This window comes from Gallus gallus, chromosome 10, assembly GCF_016699485.2.
Source record: "Gallus gallus isolate bGalGal1 chromosome 10, bGalGal1.mat.broiler.GRCg7b, whole genome shotgun sequence".
Taxonomy (NCBI): Eukaryota; Metazoa; Chordata; class Aves; order Galliformes; family Phasianidae; genus Gallus; species Gallus gallus.
In genome coordinates this window covers 706,216-721,512 of record NC_052541.1, presented here as the reverse complement: position 1 = coordinate 721,512, position 15,297 = coordinate 706,216, and the positions used below count along the sequence as shown (strand labels likewise).

General features: G+C 51.3%; 1 protein-coding gene and 1 non-coding gene across 12 annotated transcripts; one reads left to right on the top strand and one right to left on the bottom strand.

Annotated features, from left to right (window-relative positions):
• Nucleotides 1–1,238: 1,238 nt before the first annotated feature.
• Nucleotides 1,239–10,437, bottom strand: LOC107054158. 11 transcript variants are annotated; one of them, XR_005862731.2, is made up of 3 exons: nucleotides 2,600–3,499; nucleotides 1,887–1,967; nucleotides 1,239–1,724 (listed from the first exon to the last, which is right to left on the bottom strand). XR_005862731.2 is itself a non-coding variant. In XM_040706642.1 (3 exons), the coding sequence occupies exons 1-3, from the start codon at nucleotides 10,420–10,422 to the stop codon at nucleotides 1,386–1,388; spliced, it is 666 nt and encodes a 221-aa protein (XP_040562576.1). In that variant the 5' UTR covers nucleotides 10,423–10,437; the 3' UTR covers nucleotides 1,239–1,385. The 11 variants fall into 11 exon arrangements, 6 of the variants coding, with proteins under 6 accessions (XP_040562576.1, XP_040562579.1, XP_040562578.1 ...); XM_040706642.1 differs by lacking the exons at nucleotides 1,887–1,967; nucleotides 2,600–3,499 and adding exons at nucleotides 9,934–10,034; nucleotides 10,197–10,437; XM_040706645.1 differs by lacking the exons at nucleotides 1,887–1,967; nucleotides 2,600–3,499 and adding exons at nucleotides 9,891–9,933; nucleotides 10,197–10,437.
• TRNAQ-CUG lies at nucleotides 8,059–8,130 on the top strand. The gene has a single exon. It is a non-coding gene; the product is annotated as a tRNA-Gln (tRNA).
• Nucleotides 10,438–15,297: the final 4,860 nt, after the last annotated feature.

Below are 15,297 nucleotides of genomic sequence, written 5' to 3'. Positions count from 1 at the left end.
TTGCCCAGCAGATGAGTTCCAGCTGCCCTGGGGCATCAAAACATTCCCTCCCCTCCTCAGAGCCGCAAGACAGTGCTGCTTGGTCTCTTTCCCAGGACAGCCCACGTGAGGGTGATGCTGAGAACTGCTGGGGAAGGTCTGTCCTCTCTGGTCAAAGGCCAGAGACCTGTCTGACTGATCTGTACTCACCCTGCCTCGGGTGAATAGAACGTTCTCGCCAGCCTCCTCCATACGTTCCATCTCTCCATGCTTCCTGGCCAAAGGAACGGTTTCATCTTCTTTGGAAGGGATGCTGATAAGTGTATCATGCTCTATCTGCAGAGCACAGCGCTATTTCCTCAGAAGTATTTGTGCTTGGCAACAGACCCTGCAACACAGCGTAACTGGGTTTGACATACTCTTCTGCACAACCCTTATCAGGATTGCAAGTCTCGGCATCCCTGTGTGAACAGAGCCACTGGCATACTGTGCTGAGCCTTCAGCATTCTGGTGACATCCTGAATATTTCTGGCAGTGGATGTAGCAATGTTCATGCAAAGAAGGATGTGAGGCACCCCCGTTTGCTGCAAAGAGCAGCATTAAGTCAGAGTGGTTGGGAAGGAGGGGACTGGGAGGCAAACCAGAAGCATTTCTGCGGTTGTGAGAGAAGACCGGGCTTGTGTCCTGAGGCCCAGGAGAACCCCAACAAAGCCAAGCGCAAGGACTTGCTCCTGGGTCGAGGAAAGCCCCGCTACTAATACGGGCTGAGGGATGAAAGGACGGAGCACAGCCCTGACGAAAAGGACTTGGGCATACTGGTGGGAGGCAGCAGCAGGACATGAGCCAGCAATGTACCCTTGCAGACCAGGAAGCCAACCATATCCTGGTCCAAGCAGTGTGGCCAGCAGGGCAAGGGAGGAAGTCCTGCCCCTGTGCTCTGTGCTGTGAGACCTCACATGGAGTGCTGTGTCCAGATGGGGAGCCCTTTGCACGAGAGAGACATGGAGCTGCTGGAGCACATCCAGAGGAGGGCCACAGAAATGATTCAGGGGATGGAACACCTCCCTACGTGGACAGGCTGAGAGGGCAGGGGCTGTGCAGCCCAGAGAGGAGAAGGCTCCGGGGAGACCTGACAGCGGCCTGGCAGCACCTGAAGGGAAGCTAAGGGAAGGAATGGACACACGGATAAGATTCCCCTTGAGTCTTTTCTTCTCCATGCAAATGAGAGGGAAGAGGGAAACAAATCACCAGTCCCAAGCTATGCTGCACAAAGTCTTTAATGAGAAGGAAAAGCTAAAGTGGCTCTGTACAGAGGGGAAGAATCATGCTTTCAGTCTACAGGGAGGTTGAGAGCACGATCCATCCGTATCCAGGATGTGTTGTCCAAATGGGATGATCCATCGGCTTCAGCAGTTAAAACTGCAGGGCGGGCGAGGCAGACACAACCCTGAGCCCCCCAGACCAAGGGAGCCCCCAGAAGAGATGGGAACGCCTGCGGTGCTGAGGGAGCTGCCAACAGCAGCTGACAGAGAGGATCCCACGGCTGTGCTCTGAGGGAAGGAGGTGAGGATGGGGCCCGGCAGGGTCACCACCACAGGGGAGGCCTCGATGAACACAGTGGAGTCAGCGCAGCGGGCGACACATGGCTCACTGCAGCTGCTTGCCAGTGGGGTTGGGCCAGAGGCACCGCAGGGGGATGGGACACAGGGTCTGCAGCACGACATTTCTCGCTGAGGGAGGCAAAGCTGAAACACAGAGCAGGGAGGGAAATACAGAATCCAAGGTCATTCTTTCTCCTGCTCTCTCACCCACATCCCTTACTCCACTCTGGCTCTGTTTTCAGTTCCATGCTCAGGAAGAGAGTGCAGCTGATTTTGCTAACGTAAAAAACAGCTGTGCCATCTCACCTCTGGGCTCAATTGGAAAGACTGGCAGCAAATCTTTGATGTACTGGATGCTTGTTGCACCAGGACGACCTCCTGCGTTTCCTGGTGCAGTAGCATAGAAAATGTTGCTGAGATTATAACACTACAAGAAGGCTGTGATGAAGAGGTGTCACAGCAATCTCCACTTAAAAATGCACGCTGTCCTTCATTCCTCCTACCATCCTCATTGCGTTGTCCAAGTTATTCCGCACATGATGTCTCACCCAGTTTTTGGAAAGGATACACAAGAGAAGAAGGACGGATTATTCCCCGTCTCAAACAATGAAAATCAAGGCAATGAAGATAGCACAGGATGCACTTGGCTCTTTGGTCAGCGCCATCTGCTGCAGGCAGTAACTCTGGAGGGCATACCTCCTTGCAGCTGACCCCCATTAATCTGACTTTCCTTGAAAGATCCCACTTCTTCCCACCTCTACACATCCACCACTCTTCCACAGGAAAAGAGCTTGCAGTGCACAAACACCTGGATTGCTATGCCATACTGAGGCAGCCCACATCCTGAAAGCATAGCAGTTTTTTTTTTTTAATGAAGTTCCCTGCAAAAACAACTTTGGAGAAAATGGAAACAAGAAAAGCTAATGCCAGTCCAGAAAATGTATATCAGAACCAAACCGAGAATGCCAGCATGACAGCAATCAGGCCTCCTGGGAGAGTCTGAGCGAAGGGAGGCTTACCTCGTTTCTGGAGGAGAATGAAGGTCACAAAGACGATGCTGAGCCTGCTGCAGCAGGAGCTTTTATGCTGTGTTCATGACGCACGTGAGGACAAAAACATTCCATGGTCATGAAGCATCAAAACAGCTAGCGGTTGGTGGTTGCAAAGACCTTGCTAGTAGTTAATATCTTGCTTCTTTCATCTCGAGTGTTTTGCTGCAGATTCATACTGCCTACCATCAAAACAGTTTGTCTGTATTGCTGTGTCCTAAGGCCAATTAATTGATTTGGAATTCTCCATTTAGGTTTTCGGGGATTTCAGTTGGATTTCCCTCATAGAGATGTCATTGGCAGCATTACTGCGTTCCTGGTGTGCATGGCCACCAGTCACAGTGAACGTCAGCCATGAAGGACACCAGTGCTTAGCTCTCAAGTGCATGCTCTCAGGCTAAATTTCTGGGACATTTCTCCGTGCGCGTCATCAGAGATGTGCTGTCGATGCTGGTGTAAGTGCCATCAAAACATCAGGATGGCATGATTGCAGATGGGAAAAGAGGCCCAGATCAACAGGGATGCGGCAGAGGCAGCGAAGACCACAAAGACACTGCTTAAACTCAACATGTGCTTACAGAAACTGCGTTGTCTGTTAGTTTGCTATGCACCAAAGTAATGGCAATGAAGGCAGATTCATCATAAGGGAGAGCAGAACTGGGAGCGGGACGCTAGGAGACATTTCTCCTTGTGGGCAATCAGAGACATGCAGGAGGTGGTGCGATATGTTCAGGCAGACCATCAAGATTGTACAGTTCCAAATGAGAGATAAGACCCACGTGCCTATGGATGTTTTCAAGCTCAATGGCATGGAAAAACTGTTTGGAGCTAGAGGAAATCCCCCTGTAAGCAGCACTGAGGACTACCAGTACATTTCCGACACTCATCATGCTAATGTTCATGCTCTCCGACAACTTGATCAGCAGTGTAGACCGTAGAATTGAGTGTACCCTGAGAAAGTATGCTGATGACGCTGAGTCTGATAGTGAAAAGAGAAGGGGGAACAACTTTAAACGAAAAGAGGGGAGATGTAGGTTTGATGTCAGAAAGAAGCGTTTTACTCTGAGAGTGGCGAGGCGTCAGACCGGCTTGTGCAAAGAGGGTGTGAAGGTAACAAAAGAAAAGAAGGGTAAGTTCTCTCTCAAGTGGGTTGTGGCTAGGACGTCTGTAGCCATGTTCCGTGGTGTCCCAAAGGTTTCTTGCCTCTTGCAGGCAGAGGATTGTTTATACAGTCAAAGCTCTTTTATCTCTTCCTAACGACGGTGGGCCATGAGGTCATATTCAGTGTGAGGACGAGGAGAGGTGAGAGTCATGTTCTTCTCTTCTACGGGGCTCTTGAGAGGGATGTCCACCGCCATCTTCCTTGATGACTTGACCATGTTGTCCTACTTATTCCAACCAGGAACAGATATCAGTTTGGGCAGTGGAAGAGCTGTTGGAAATCACCAAATCTGGCTGTGGGAGTGAGATCAAAGTAATGCCGGCGTCCTTCCCTGAAATTGACCCGTACTCAAATTAGCCTGCTTTGCTCAGCAACACATTAATCTCACTGACCACAGTCCTGCATGGCCTCCTTTTGAGGTCCACTCCATGCATTTCAAAGTTCAAAGTGGCATAGCATCAGCCTCCCTGAGCACCTGCCCGTCATCACGATGGGGAGGAGTTGGGAAAAACCCTGAACCGCACGCACACATGAGTCACGCGGCTGTGGAAAGCGGTGGAAATGGTGTCCTGGCCTCAGGCACGCCAGGAATAGCAGACCTCTAAGAGTCATTCCTCCCAAGTGCCACTTTCCTCATCAGAGACATTACTGAAGGGTTCTGAACCATTCCCGAAGCAAGTGGAATGTCTGGGGCTGCTTCCTTCGAAAGCACTGCCTTTGTGTGACTAGTGCAGATCCTACGTCACTTGTCTTGACTTGGAAAGGACTTCTGGATATGATCCACTCCAACACAGTGTATGATGAAAGCTCACCTACGGGAGATTTCTCAGCTGGATCACCTGGGAACAACTGCTTGGCACTCCCTGGTCCAAGCCTGTGTGTGTGTCCCCTCTTCCTGGCAACACTACTGGATGACTGCGGAGAAGAAAATGTGGGCCAGTGTGAGAAATGGGGAAGAAAGCCAAGCTGGAGAAGCAAGGAAAGGCGATGATCATGTGGAGTGTGTTCAGTGTGCGTTCCCTGGGATGATCTGAGGTCTGGTGCCCCGGCCCTGTGAGGATAGTGTGACATGATGACAGGCAGTCTGAGGGACAAGGGTTTTCTTAGCTGCAAGGCAAAACGTTCTATCTGTGGGGATGAAAGAGCAGCCTTCCAGTGCCTAAAAAAGAGGACAGAGCTGGCAGGAGGATGCCATCTTGCCCTGCTTGCATCCTGAACAGCTGCCAGCACACTGCAGTTACTCCAGGTACATCAGACCAGACAGAGGAAGTGTTTACAGCCCAGAGGTAGAACTCTAGTGATGCATCTTGGAGGTTCATGACAGTCCTTCACGGGAGCAACCAAAGGAACTCTCAGCGAGTAAGGGCTCTGCGCATGTCAGCACCTTGCCGTGGGACTCAAGGTACACGTGTAATCTATCCCCGAATCCCTTCCGTTCACTCCAGAGCCCAGGGGAAATTAAAAGACAAAACTTGGCCTGCATGGTTGTTGCACAGCCTGGTCATGGGGAACCAGAATGCTTCCTTCCGTCCGGCTTTGGGCCCAGCAGGCCAGCGAGCGTGGGGTTTGCGTTATGAATGGGTGGTGGGAAGCTGTGCCTGTCCTGAAGAGTCTGGAGAGTGAAGGGGAAATGGCTAGAGATGTATTGAGTGCTGTGGAATGACTGAGCTCCAGCGCCAGTGGGGAAGAGGCCTGTGTGCCGCCCATGCTGCAGAGGTGGGTGACAACTGGTACTGCCTCTGAGAACTGCGGCTTCATGGAAGGAGCCTGAGTGCAAGGCATCTCAGGAGGTCGATTGCCAGTGCAAGAAAAAGTTACAAGCATGGTTCACCCAAAGTGAGGGCACACTGCTCAGTGTGTGGCCCTGTTGAAACTGCAGCTTGATAATGCAAGCGTGCAGATTCCTAAACTTCTTTGGATACTTGCCCTGTGCTTTTTTTGTGAAATTCTTCTGGCCCTCAAGCAGCCCGTTAAGTCTTTGTTGAGCACACTGCAGCCCAGGCAGGAGGTGACGGTGGAGCAGATGGATCTGGAGTGAAGGAGGCTGCAGGCCGTGCAGAGCCCTCACAGAAGCAGACGCTGGGCCAGAACTGCAGCCCTTGGAGAGAGAAGCATTTTGGAGAGGTGAGCATTTGACCTGACAGGTGCTGCCACCCATGGGGCACACATTCTGCTGCACTCATTTCCAAAACGAGCGCACCCTGTTGTATGGACACATCCTGGAGCAGTTCTTGAACAATCACCGACTGAGGACTGCATTATAGGCAGACCTAACCTCCACATTCCCCATTCCTCTGCAGCGCATTGTGGAATGATGAAGAAGAGGATGGGTGGGAGAAGAGGGATGGTGTGTTTTGTTTCCTTTCATTTCTGGATGCGTTACTCTGCTTTTCATAATAGGCAACAGATTTCATTAATCTGAGTCTCTTCTCCTCATAACAGTCATCAGTGATGGATCTCCTCGTTCTTGTCTCAACCCTTGAGCCTTTTCTTAGCGAAGTTTCACTGTGGGCTGCAGAAAGCACCAACTTGTGAACAGATGGTCCTCACTGTTAACGCTTAGAGGAGGACATCTAACAGCAGTGGGTCCTCGTGGATCTTCCCCGAGGCCATGGGGCTTTGCTGGCTGACCTGTTCCCAGCCCTTGCGCACAGAGAGATGGTCTATCGTATGTCTGCCTCGAGTCAGCGATAATGAGGATTGTGTATCTGCTGTGTTCTCCTCCTCTGAGGAAGAAGAGGAAGTGCAAAATGACATGGGGTGGAGTTGGTGGCATCTGGTGGCTACTTTATACTGCCCAAGGTACTTACCAGTGTGCTGGAAAGGAGGAGGGGGCTCCTCAGTGCCTTCTTTCAGACCCATGTCAACCAGCCTGAGCAGTGAAGTTCCTGTGGAGAACGTAGTACCTGGCTGTATTGGGTGAAGTGTGAAAAGGAAAAGGGGTACCTGGACGGAGCGTGTGGAGAGAGGGAGGAGAAAGAGAATGCGCGGTAGACCCACGCTGGCACGTGGTTTGTCCCCTGCACTTGTGCCACTGAAGGTAGCAGAGCAGCAAAAGGAGATGCACAAAAGCTCACCCCCAGGCTAGAGACCTTGAATAAGGCAGGCATGTTCAGGCCATAATCCCGGCACATCCTACTAAGCGTGTCTTGGTTTTCATTTGTCTCATGTGCCTGGCTCATATATGGAGCCAGGGTGCGTGGATGGCCCAGGGAAGCTGCAAGCGGGTGCCAAAACATGCAGGCCTCAGCAGAGCAAGCTCTTGTCTTGCCCTCCCAACAGGCTCTACCAGCTCAGCCTGCCCCACACCTTCCTGGGCCTGCTGCCAGCAGCTGAGGCTGGTCCCCACCCATGGCAGGTAAACTGGGGCTGCCCTGGGAGCCCCCACCCCCAACAGAGCTGGGTAGGGCAGGCATCGCTGCAGGATCGGGTCAGGGTTTTCCCTGGCTCCCTGCCTCTGCCTGCCCTAGCTGCTCCCTGAGAGCAGGAGGGCAGCAGCAATCATTCCTTGATTGTGGCTGGGGCTGCCCCCTTCCATCTGCTGCGTCCCGCTTGCGTTTGTCCCTTCCTTGCCCGGCAGCACTCCCAGAATGCTGTGGAGCAGCACTTGCAGCACAGCCCTCAGCTGTGCCTGGGAAGGCCGGTTGTTCAGGGGGAAAGAGGCTTGTGCTAGCTGGGCTGACACCACAGCGGGTGCACACAAACTCCCACACGAGCATGGGCATGCGCAGGCAGCACAGGTCTGAGCTGGATGGAGAGCAGCACCGGCAGCAGCATTCAGGGGAGCAGTAACAGGCCTCCCACAGCACAAACGAGAGCTCCCACCCATGAGGCACGGAGCGGTGAGCTTACCCAAAAAGCTTCAGAAGTGAATCCTGATCATACCAGACATCAGAGAACTGTGATCACCTGGATACAGGCTTACGCTCCTTTGGCGTGAGACCTTTCTTTCTTTCTTTGTGCTGTCTGCCGGTATATTACGTAGCAGTGGCATGAGGTCAGGGATGTGCGTGCAGGCGTGTCAGTAGCCAAGGCAGAGGACAGAATCTCGTGAGGCATGAGATTGGAAGGCTTTGGTGATTGTCTTCCAGGGTTAAGAGTGAAGCTCAGGAGAGAGTTCTGTTGAGTGCCGTCAGAGGCAGCCATTGCATGCCGTGGGACCCGTGCAAAGGTGTGCTGTGTCTTCCTGCCAGCTCAGAGCTCTGCTGAAGGCTCCTGTCTGTCTGTGCACTCTGTTGCTGAGAGGGCACAGAGCAGGTGTACAACTGGTCCCATGGTGTAAAGGTGAGCACTCTGGACTCTGAATCCAGCGATCTGAGTTCAAATCTCAGTGGGACCTGTACTTTTGGGCTCCCAAACCATTGCCCACAGCTGGCGTTCACCTAAGTCTGAAACTGAACTTCTTTATGCATTCCAGACCTCCTCCTTGCCGTCCTCCCTTCTCTGTGCTTTTAGCCACGCAGTGGCCTTCCCCTGACGTGGTCCCTCCACACCTGACTAGCTTAGTGAGCACAGGCCCTGACCCCTCCTCGTTGCCTTCCGCTCGATGGCTGCTCCCTTGTGGGGGAAAGCAGCCGTAGGTCACTGTATCCCACAGCAGCTGAGGTGCAGAGCCCGCAGTCCAAGGCCTGCTCACGGCATGGTCGAGAAGAGGAGGCTGTTCAGAGCCATGTCTGCTGGGATGCTGCTTGTTCCAATGAGACAGACTCCTCAACATCCCTGGAAAGCACATTCCCATCCTTGACCATCTTCACAGAACATGAGGAATACTGTGTGTGGTGTTCTGTGGATTCCCACTGATGATCACTGCTTTTTGTCCTCCCACAGGGGCACCACTGAGAAGAAGCTGTCTCTCTCGTGCTTCTTCCTCCCGTCCACCCTCCCTCTGCAGGTATTAAACACATGGACGGGATGCCCCCTGAGCCTTCAGTCCCCCACACAAACCACTCCCTGCTCTTCCTGCCTCTCCTGTTACAATACATCACAGAAGCAGAGAGTGGCTGAGACTGGGAGACACCACAGCAGGACAAGTTATCTTTCTCTTGCCTGGGGGTGGACTCGCTGCCATGGGAGAGGGCAGGTTCTCCCTCCTCTGTTTCCCGTGATAAGAGGGAAGCTGAGGATGGTGGGCACTGCTTGTCCTATCAGAGCAGGTGACCGATGGCGCCAGGAGGAAAAGAAATCACAAGTCCCAAGCTATGCTGCACAAAGTCTTTAATGAGAAGGAAAAAACAAAGTGGCTCAGTACAGAGGGGAAGAATCATGCTTTCGGTTTTCAGGGAGGTTGAGAGAACGATCCATCCGTATCCAGGATGTGTTGTCCAAATGGGATGATCCATTGTCTTCAGCAGTTAAAACTGCAGCGTGGGCGAGGCAGACACAGCCCTGAGCCCCCCAGACCAAGGGAGCCCCCAGAAGAGATGGGAACGCCCGCGGTGCTGAGGGAGCTGCCAACAGCAGCTGACAGAGAGGATCCCACGGCTGTGCTCTGAGGGAAGGAGGTGAGGATGGGGCCCGGCAGGGTCACCACCACAGGGGAGGCCTCGATAACCACAGTGGAGTCAGCGCAGCGGGCGACACATGGCTCACTGCAGCTGCTTGCCAGTGGGGTTGGGCCAGAGGCACCGCAGGGGGATGGGACACAGGGTCTGCAGCACGACATCTCTCGCTGAGGGAGGCAAAGCTGAAACACAGAGCAGGGAGGGAACACGGACCCTAAAGTCAGTCTGTCTTTCTTTGCCTTTCTCAGCTCTTTCACCAACGCCCTTTGCTGCCCTCCAGCTTCTCTTTCTGGCTCTGTGTCCTCAAAGCACCCGCAGATGGTGTTGCTACCACAGTCAGCAGCTGTGACAGCTCTCCTGCAGGCTGAATTGGAAAGACTGTCAGGAAAGCTGGGGCTTACTGGATGTTTATTGCACCAGGACTGCCTCCTATGTTCCTGGTGCCGTAGCATGGGTGAAGATTGCTGACACGAGACCAGGACATAGAGGCAGGCCAGAAAAGATGTCAGACCAATCTTGTTGGAAGAATACACTGTGTCTTTACAGTTCCCATCATCCTCATCACGTCATCTGAATTGCCCTGCAGAAGAACGCTTACCACTTCTTGAAGAAGGCCCAGGAGAGTCTCTGGAAAGACTTACCTCAAAAAAGAAAATCACAGCAGTGAAGATGGAGTGGGGTACACCTGCCTGTTCTGTTAGAGACCACCTGCTGCCGGTCCTAATTCTTGTGGACATACATCCTTGAAGCCAAGAACCATCGATCTCACCGTGTCACTGAGATCCCATCTCTTCCCAGCCCTCCACCCAATTACCCAGCGGACTACACAGACCAAGTACCAAGGGGACTCGACAGCGTGCAGCACCTGGTCCCACCCAGAGAGCTGGAGTGAGGTTGTGCTTACCTCGTTCCTCAAGGAAAGTGAGGGAAGAGAGCACGATGCAGAGCCTGCAGCAGCACGGGCTTTTATGCTGTGTTGCAGAGGCCCCACAGGGGCAGAAACATTCCTGGCTCATGAAACACTGAAGCATCTGGTGGTGGCTGCTTGCAGAGACCTCCCAGGTAACCGAGATCATTCGTCTTTCATCTGAAATGTTGTTCTTCAGAATCACACTGTCTGACATCATCATAATTCATCTGCCCCCCGGTGTCCAAAAGCCACATGGGAAGACTCAGTCTCCTCCGGCAGGCAGGAGGTAGAGCCATGAGGATATTTTCTACATTCATCACGCTCAATTTTATGTATACAGAGTGTATGCAAGGAGCAGTAGAGTTAAGAGTCAGGCAGAAGTGGAGAGTGTGATTGAAGGGTTGCCTGCCTCCTTCCCTGAGGGTGACCCTCAGGGTGGCCGTCAAATCTTGGTACAGAAGTGAGATCAATGGGATACCGGTGTCCTTCCCTGAAACTGACCCACTCTCAGGTTGACCTGTTTTGCTCAGCACACTGATCCCAGTGTCCAGAGGCCTGAATGGCCTGCTTTTGAGAAGGGAAGAGGGCAGGGGGCCAAACCCTGAAGGCTCTTTGTTGTGGGCCAGGGATGCAACATGCCATTCCATGCATTTCAAAGTACAAAGGCACATGGGATCAGCCTCCCAGAGCACCTATCAGTCATTGTGATGCGGAAGAGTTGGGGAAAACCCTGAAGTGTAGTCACGCACACCTCACCTAGCGGTGGCGTGCAGAGCTTCTGGACTCATTTCTGCCACAGAACTGCTTTCCTCATCAAGGTCATTTCAAAGGTTCTGTGTGCCATTCACGAAACAGAGCATTTTATGCCTTCCGGCCCTGCTGCCATCCAAAGCCTTGCCTTTTCGTGGCTGGTGCAGAGCTTGAGTTACTCATGTTGGATTGGAAAGGGCCTTTGGAGATGCTCTACTCCAACCCACTGTGTTGTAGGCACGTCTAAATGAGGCTTCTGGGTGGGAAACGTCACCCTTTGTAGGTCTCGCCCACTACATGGAGTTTTCATGTAAGTCCTGGCCCAAACTGCACTCGACTCCTTCCATTTCCCCCGCTGACTGGTTTACCTATTGGCTGCTTTTGTGAGGCAAGAGGCATGTGCCCACCAAATAGGAACACTTCCACCTGAGAAGGGGCTGATGTGTTGGACACCGCAACTAACGTGGGGCTCTCTCTGATGACCTTCCCATGCCCACGATTGAGGATACCTGTGCTGAGTACTACTGGGGGTGGTCTGTCCTCTGTGTTTAAAGGTTTCAAGACCTGTCTGTCTGATCTAATTTCACCCTGCCTTGAATGAATATTGTCTCCATCCTCCTTCATACTTTCCATCTCTCCATGTTGGCTGGCTGAAGGAACTGTTTCTTCTTTGGTGTGGATGATAATGTGTATCATGCTCTGTATACTTAGCACAGTGTTATTTCCTCAGATGTAGTGTTGCTTAGTAAAAGACCCTATAACACAATGTCACTCACTGCCATGGGATAAGGAAGGTTCTCCCTCCTCAATTTCCAAAGATAAGAGATAAGCTGTGGGTATTGGGTACTGCTTTTCTTTGCTTCCTGAGTGGGTAATGGAGGCAGAAGGAATACAAAGCAAACAAGTCTCCCACTATGCCATGAGAAGTTCTCAAGGAGAAGACACAAATCATCCCAGAACAGAGAGGAAGAAATTTTTTTTTGTAGTCTTCAGAAAGGTAGAGGCAATGATCCATCCTTATCTGGGATGTGTTCCCCAAATGGGATGATCCATCAGCTTCAGCAGTTAAAACTGCTGCGTGGGCGAGGCAGACTCAGCCCTGAGCCTTCCAGACCACTGGAGCCCCCAGAAGAGATGGGAACGCCCGCGGTGCTGAGGGAGCTGCCAACAGCAGCTGACAGAGAGGATCCCACGGCTGTGTTCTGAGGGAAGGAGGTGAGGATGGGGCCCGGCAGGGTCACCACCACAGGGGAGGCCTGGATGGCCACAGTGGAGTCAGCACAGTGGGCGACACATGGCTCACTGCAGCTGCTTGCCAGTGGGGTTGGGCCAGAGGCACCGCAGGGGGATGGGACACAGGGTCTGCAGCACGACATCTCTCGCTGAGGGAGGCAAAGCTGAAACACAGAGCAGGGAGGGAACACGGACCCTAAAGTCAGTCTGTCTTTCTTTGCCTTTCTCAGCTCTTTCACCAACGCCCTTTGCTGCCCTCCAGCTCTCTTTCTGGCTCTGTGTCCTCAAAGCACCCGCAGATGGTGTTGCTACCACAGTCAGCAGCTGTGACAGCTCTCCTGCAGGCTGAATTGGAAAGACTGTCAGGAAAGCTGGGGCTTACTGGATGTTTATTGCACCAGGACTGCCTCCTATGTTCCTGGTGCCGTAGCATGGGTGAAGATTGCTGACACGAGACCAGGACATAGAGGCAGGCCAGAAAAGGCCTGTAACTTCCTGAGTCTCTGTTTGTTCCTGTTGCCTCTTGTCCTGTTGTCTGCCACCACTAAGAAGAGTTCGGCCATCCTCTTTATACGCTTCCTTCAGGTACTTATACTCCTGACTGAGTGTAATAATATATTTATATTAATAATATAATAATGATAGTAATAATATACTTACATTAATCAAGTCCCCCCAGTCTTTCTCTTTTCCAAGCTGAACAGGCCCAACTCTTTCAGTCTTTCCTCATAAGAGGGATGCTCCTGCCCCTTAATCATGTAGCCCTTCACTGGACTCATTCCAGGAGATCCTTGTCTCTCTTGTATTAGGGGGTCCAGATACTGGACAGTATTCCAAATGAGGCCTTGTCAGGGCTGAGTGGAGAAGGAGGGTTACCTCTCTTGAACTGCTGGCAATGATCTTCCTAATGCAGCCCAGAGTTTTTTGGCCATGTCTCACTCCAATTATTAGGAGAGAGAGGAGGTTCTTTGATATATATATGCCTGGCATGAGATTAAGAAAGAACTGTTCAAATGTTGGTCCAACCAGTTTATTACAAATCTTAATCAGGGAGATGGGGAAGGGGAGGATGGACACTATTATGGATTGGGGTGATGGGGAAGGGAAGAAGGGCGATAGAAAAGATAGGAAATAGAAGCAAGGAGTCTCTATAGGAAGCAAGAGGGAGATAGTCACCACATGGGTCTAGCATGGTTCGTAGTTCAGTCACTGATCTTCAGTAGTGGTGGGTTGTCAGGCATTGTTGTTCCATTAACTATGATAGTGATGATTGCAATGATTTCCAATGACAGTACAAACTTATTTCTCTTTTTGGAATGACAGCTTCTGGCTTTTGGATCTCAGCAGGGACTCCTTTTGTTCCCATTTCCCTGGCCTTGCCAGCAGATAAGAGAGAGTATGGATGCGCCAACTTATATCTTGTCTTCACAGGATACAATGATATCATCCCCCAATCTCCCATAGCAAACAGGAGTTATTTGGTCACAGGACAGTCTTCCGCCAGTAAACAGTCCTGCCAAAAAAATGCTTTCAAATGTAAAATTGTCCAGACAGTGATGTTGATTGTCACATGGCAACACCCACCTCTCATCTCCTAGAGTCTTATCACAAGAAATACCTCCAGAAGCAAGCTTTGAGCCAGAAAACAGAGAAGGATTCATACAGACCACAAGTGCTGGTTCATGGCCAACTCATCCACCAGGACACCTAGATCACTTTCCACAGAGCTACTTTCCGGAAGGTCTGCCCCAGAGAAACATTAACAGCCTGTACCAACTCACAGTGGGAAAGGAATGTGGGAGAGGTGGAAGCAGAGCTCTTTCATCTTTTAAATAGAGCTGCAGAGGATATCAGTGTAGTCTGCAGCTGTGACTGGAGAAGGATGTTCCTAATATGCCCAGGTATTGTAGGCCTGCAAAAGCCATGTCTGTGGTACCATGGCAGTTGTGTTTCAAGTGTGGGATGGCATTGTTCAATTGGTTTATTCCAAATGGAATGCTGGAAAAGGATGCCCAGAGAGATAGTGAAAATCTTCAAAAAGATCTTCAAAAGATGCTGGGAAATGATCTAGGACAATCTGCTTTAGATATCACTGTTTGAGCAGGGTACAAGACCAGGTAACTTCCAGAGATCCTTTCCAACTTTAACTATTCTGTGATTCTGTGATTCCATGATTCTGTGAAATGTGGGCATTATCCAATGCCCTAAACCTTCTGCCATATTTTCCCTCTCTGCTTTCACATAATTTCTCCCTGGAGCATTCTCCTTTCCAGGCTGAACAGTTCCAGCTCTCTCTGCCTATCCTCATAGGGAGGTGTTCCACCCCTGGAATCATTTTTGTGGCCTTCTTCTGGATGCTTTCCAACAGGTCTATGTCTCTCCTGTACTGAGGAGTCCACATCTGGATGGAATAGTCCAGGTGAGGACTCACAGGCGTAGAGCAGAGGAGCAGGATCCCCTCCCTCACCCTTCTGATGCAGCCCAGGATATGGCTTAGTTACAGTTAGAAGAAAATTCCTGCCCTGCAAAGGCACATTGCTAGCTCATGTCCAGCTGCAGTCCACCAGGTTCTTTTAAGCAGGGCTCTGTTCAATCCTTTTGTCCTACAGCTTGTATTGATAGTGGAGGTTGCCACAGCCAAGATGTAGACTTTGTGCTTGGCTTTGCTGAACCTCATGAGGTTCACCTGGGCCCACTGTTCAGCCTGTCTAGGTCCTTCTGGTTGGCATCACATCCTTCTTGTGTCAACTATGTGTCAACTATGCCACACAGCTTGGTGTCATCAGCAAACTTGCTTAGGGTGCAGCTGATCCCACTGTCAATGTCATTGATGAAGATAGTAAAGATCAGTTCCAGTGCAATGATATCTGTGTGTTTATAGCAAAAATAGTTGGAAAGGTGATGGTAATTAATTGAGATGTATAGGAAAGTATGAGACCTGAGCATGATGTAAATGGTATGGACTGCTGCCTGACACTCTTAAAGGCAACTTTTCTGGGCAGATGCTTCTAGCCATATCTTTCAGCCCACAGCCTTATCAGTGAACAGGGTTGGGTGAGAATAGCCACAGAAGTAAAAAGGATCACAGCTCACAGGGATGTTGCAGGGCAGC

What these genes read in the sequence shown, in the direction of transcription:
- LOC107054158 (XM_040706642.1), bottom strand. Translation starts at nt 10,422, where the DNA reads ATGATGATGTCAGACAGTGTGATTCTGAAGAACAACATTTCAGATGAA. An exon ending in CACTTTCCTTGAGGAACGAG is followed by an intron (nt 10,035 to 10,196) that starts GTAAGCACAACC and finishes CTTGGCTTCAAG; the next exon opens with GATGTATGTCCACAAGAATT. An exon ending in CTGTGATTTTCTTTTTTGAG is followed by an intron (nt 1,725 to 9,933) that starts GTAAGTCTTTCC and finishes TCTGTGTTTCAG; the next exon opens with CTTTGCCTCCCTCAGCGAGA.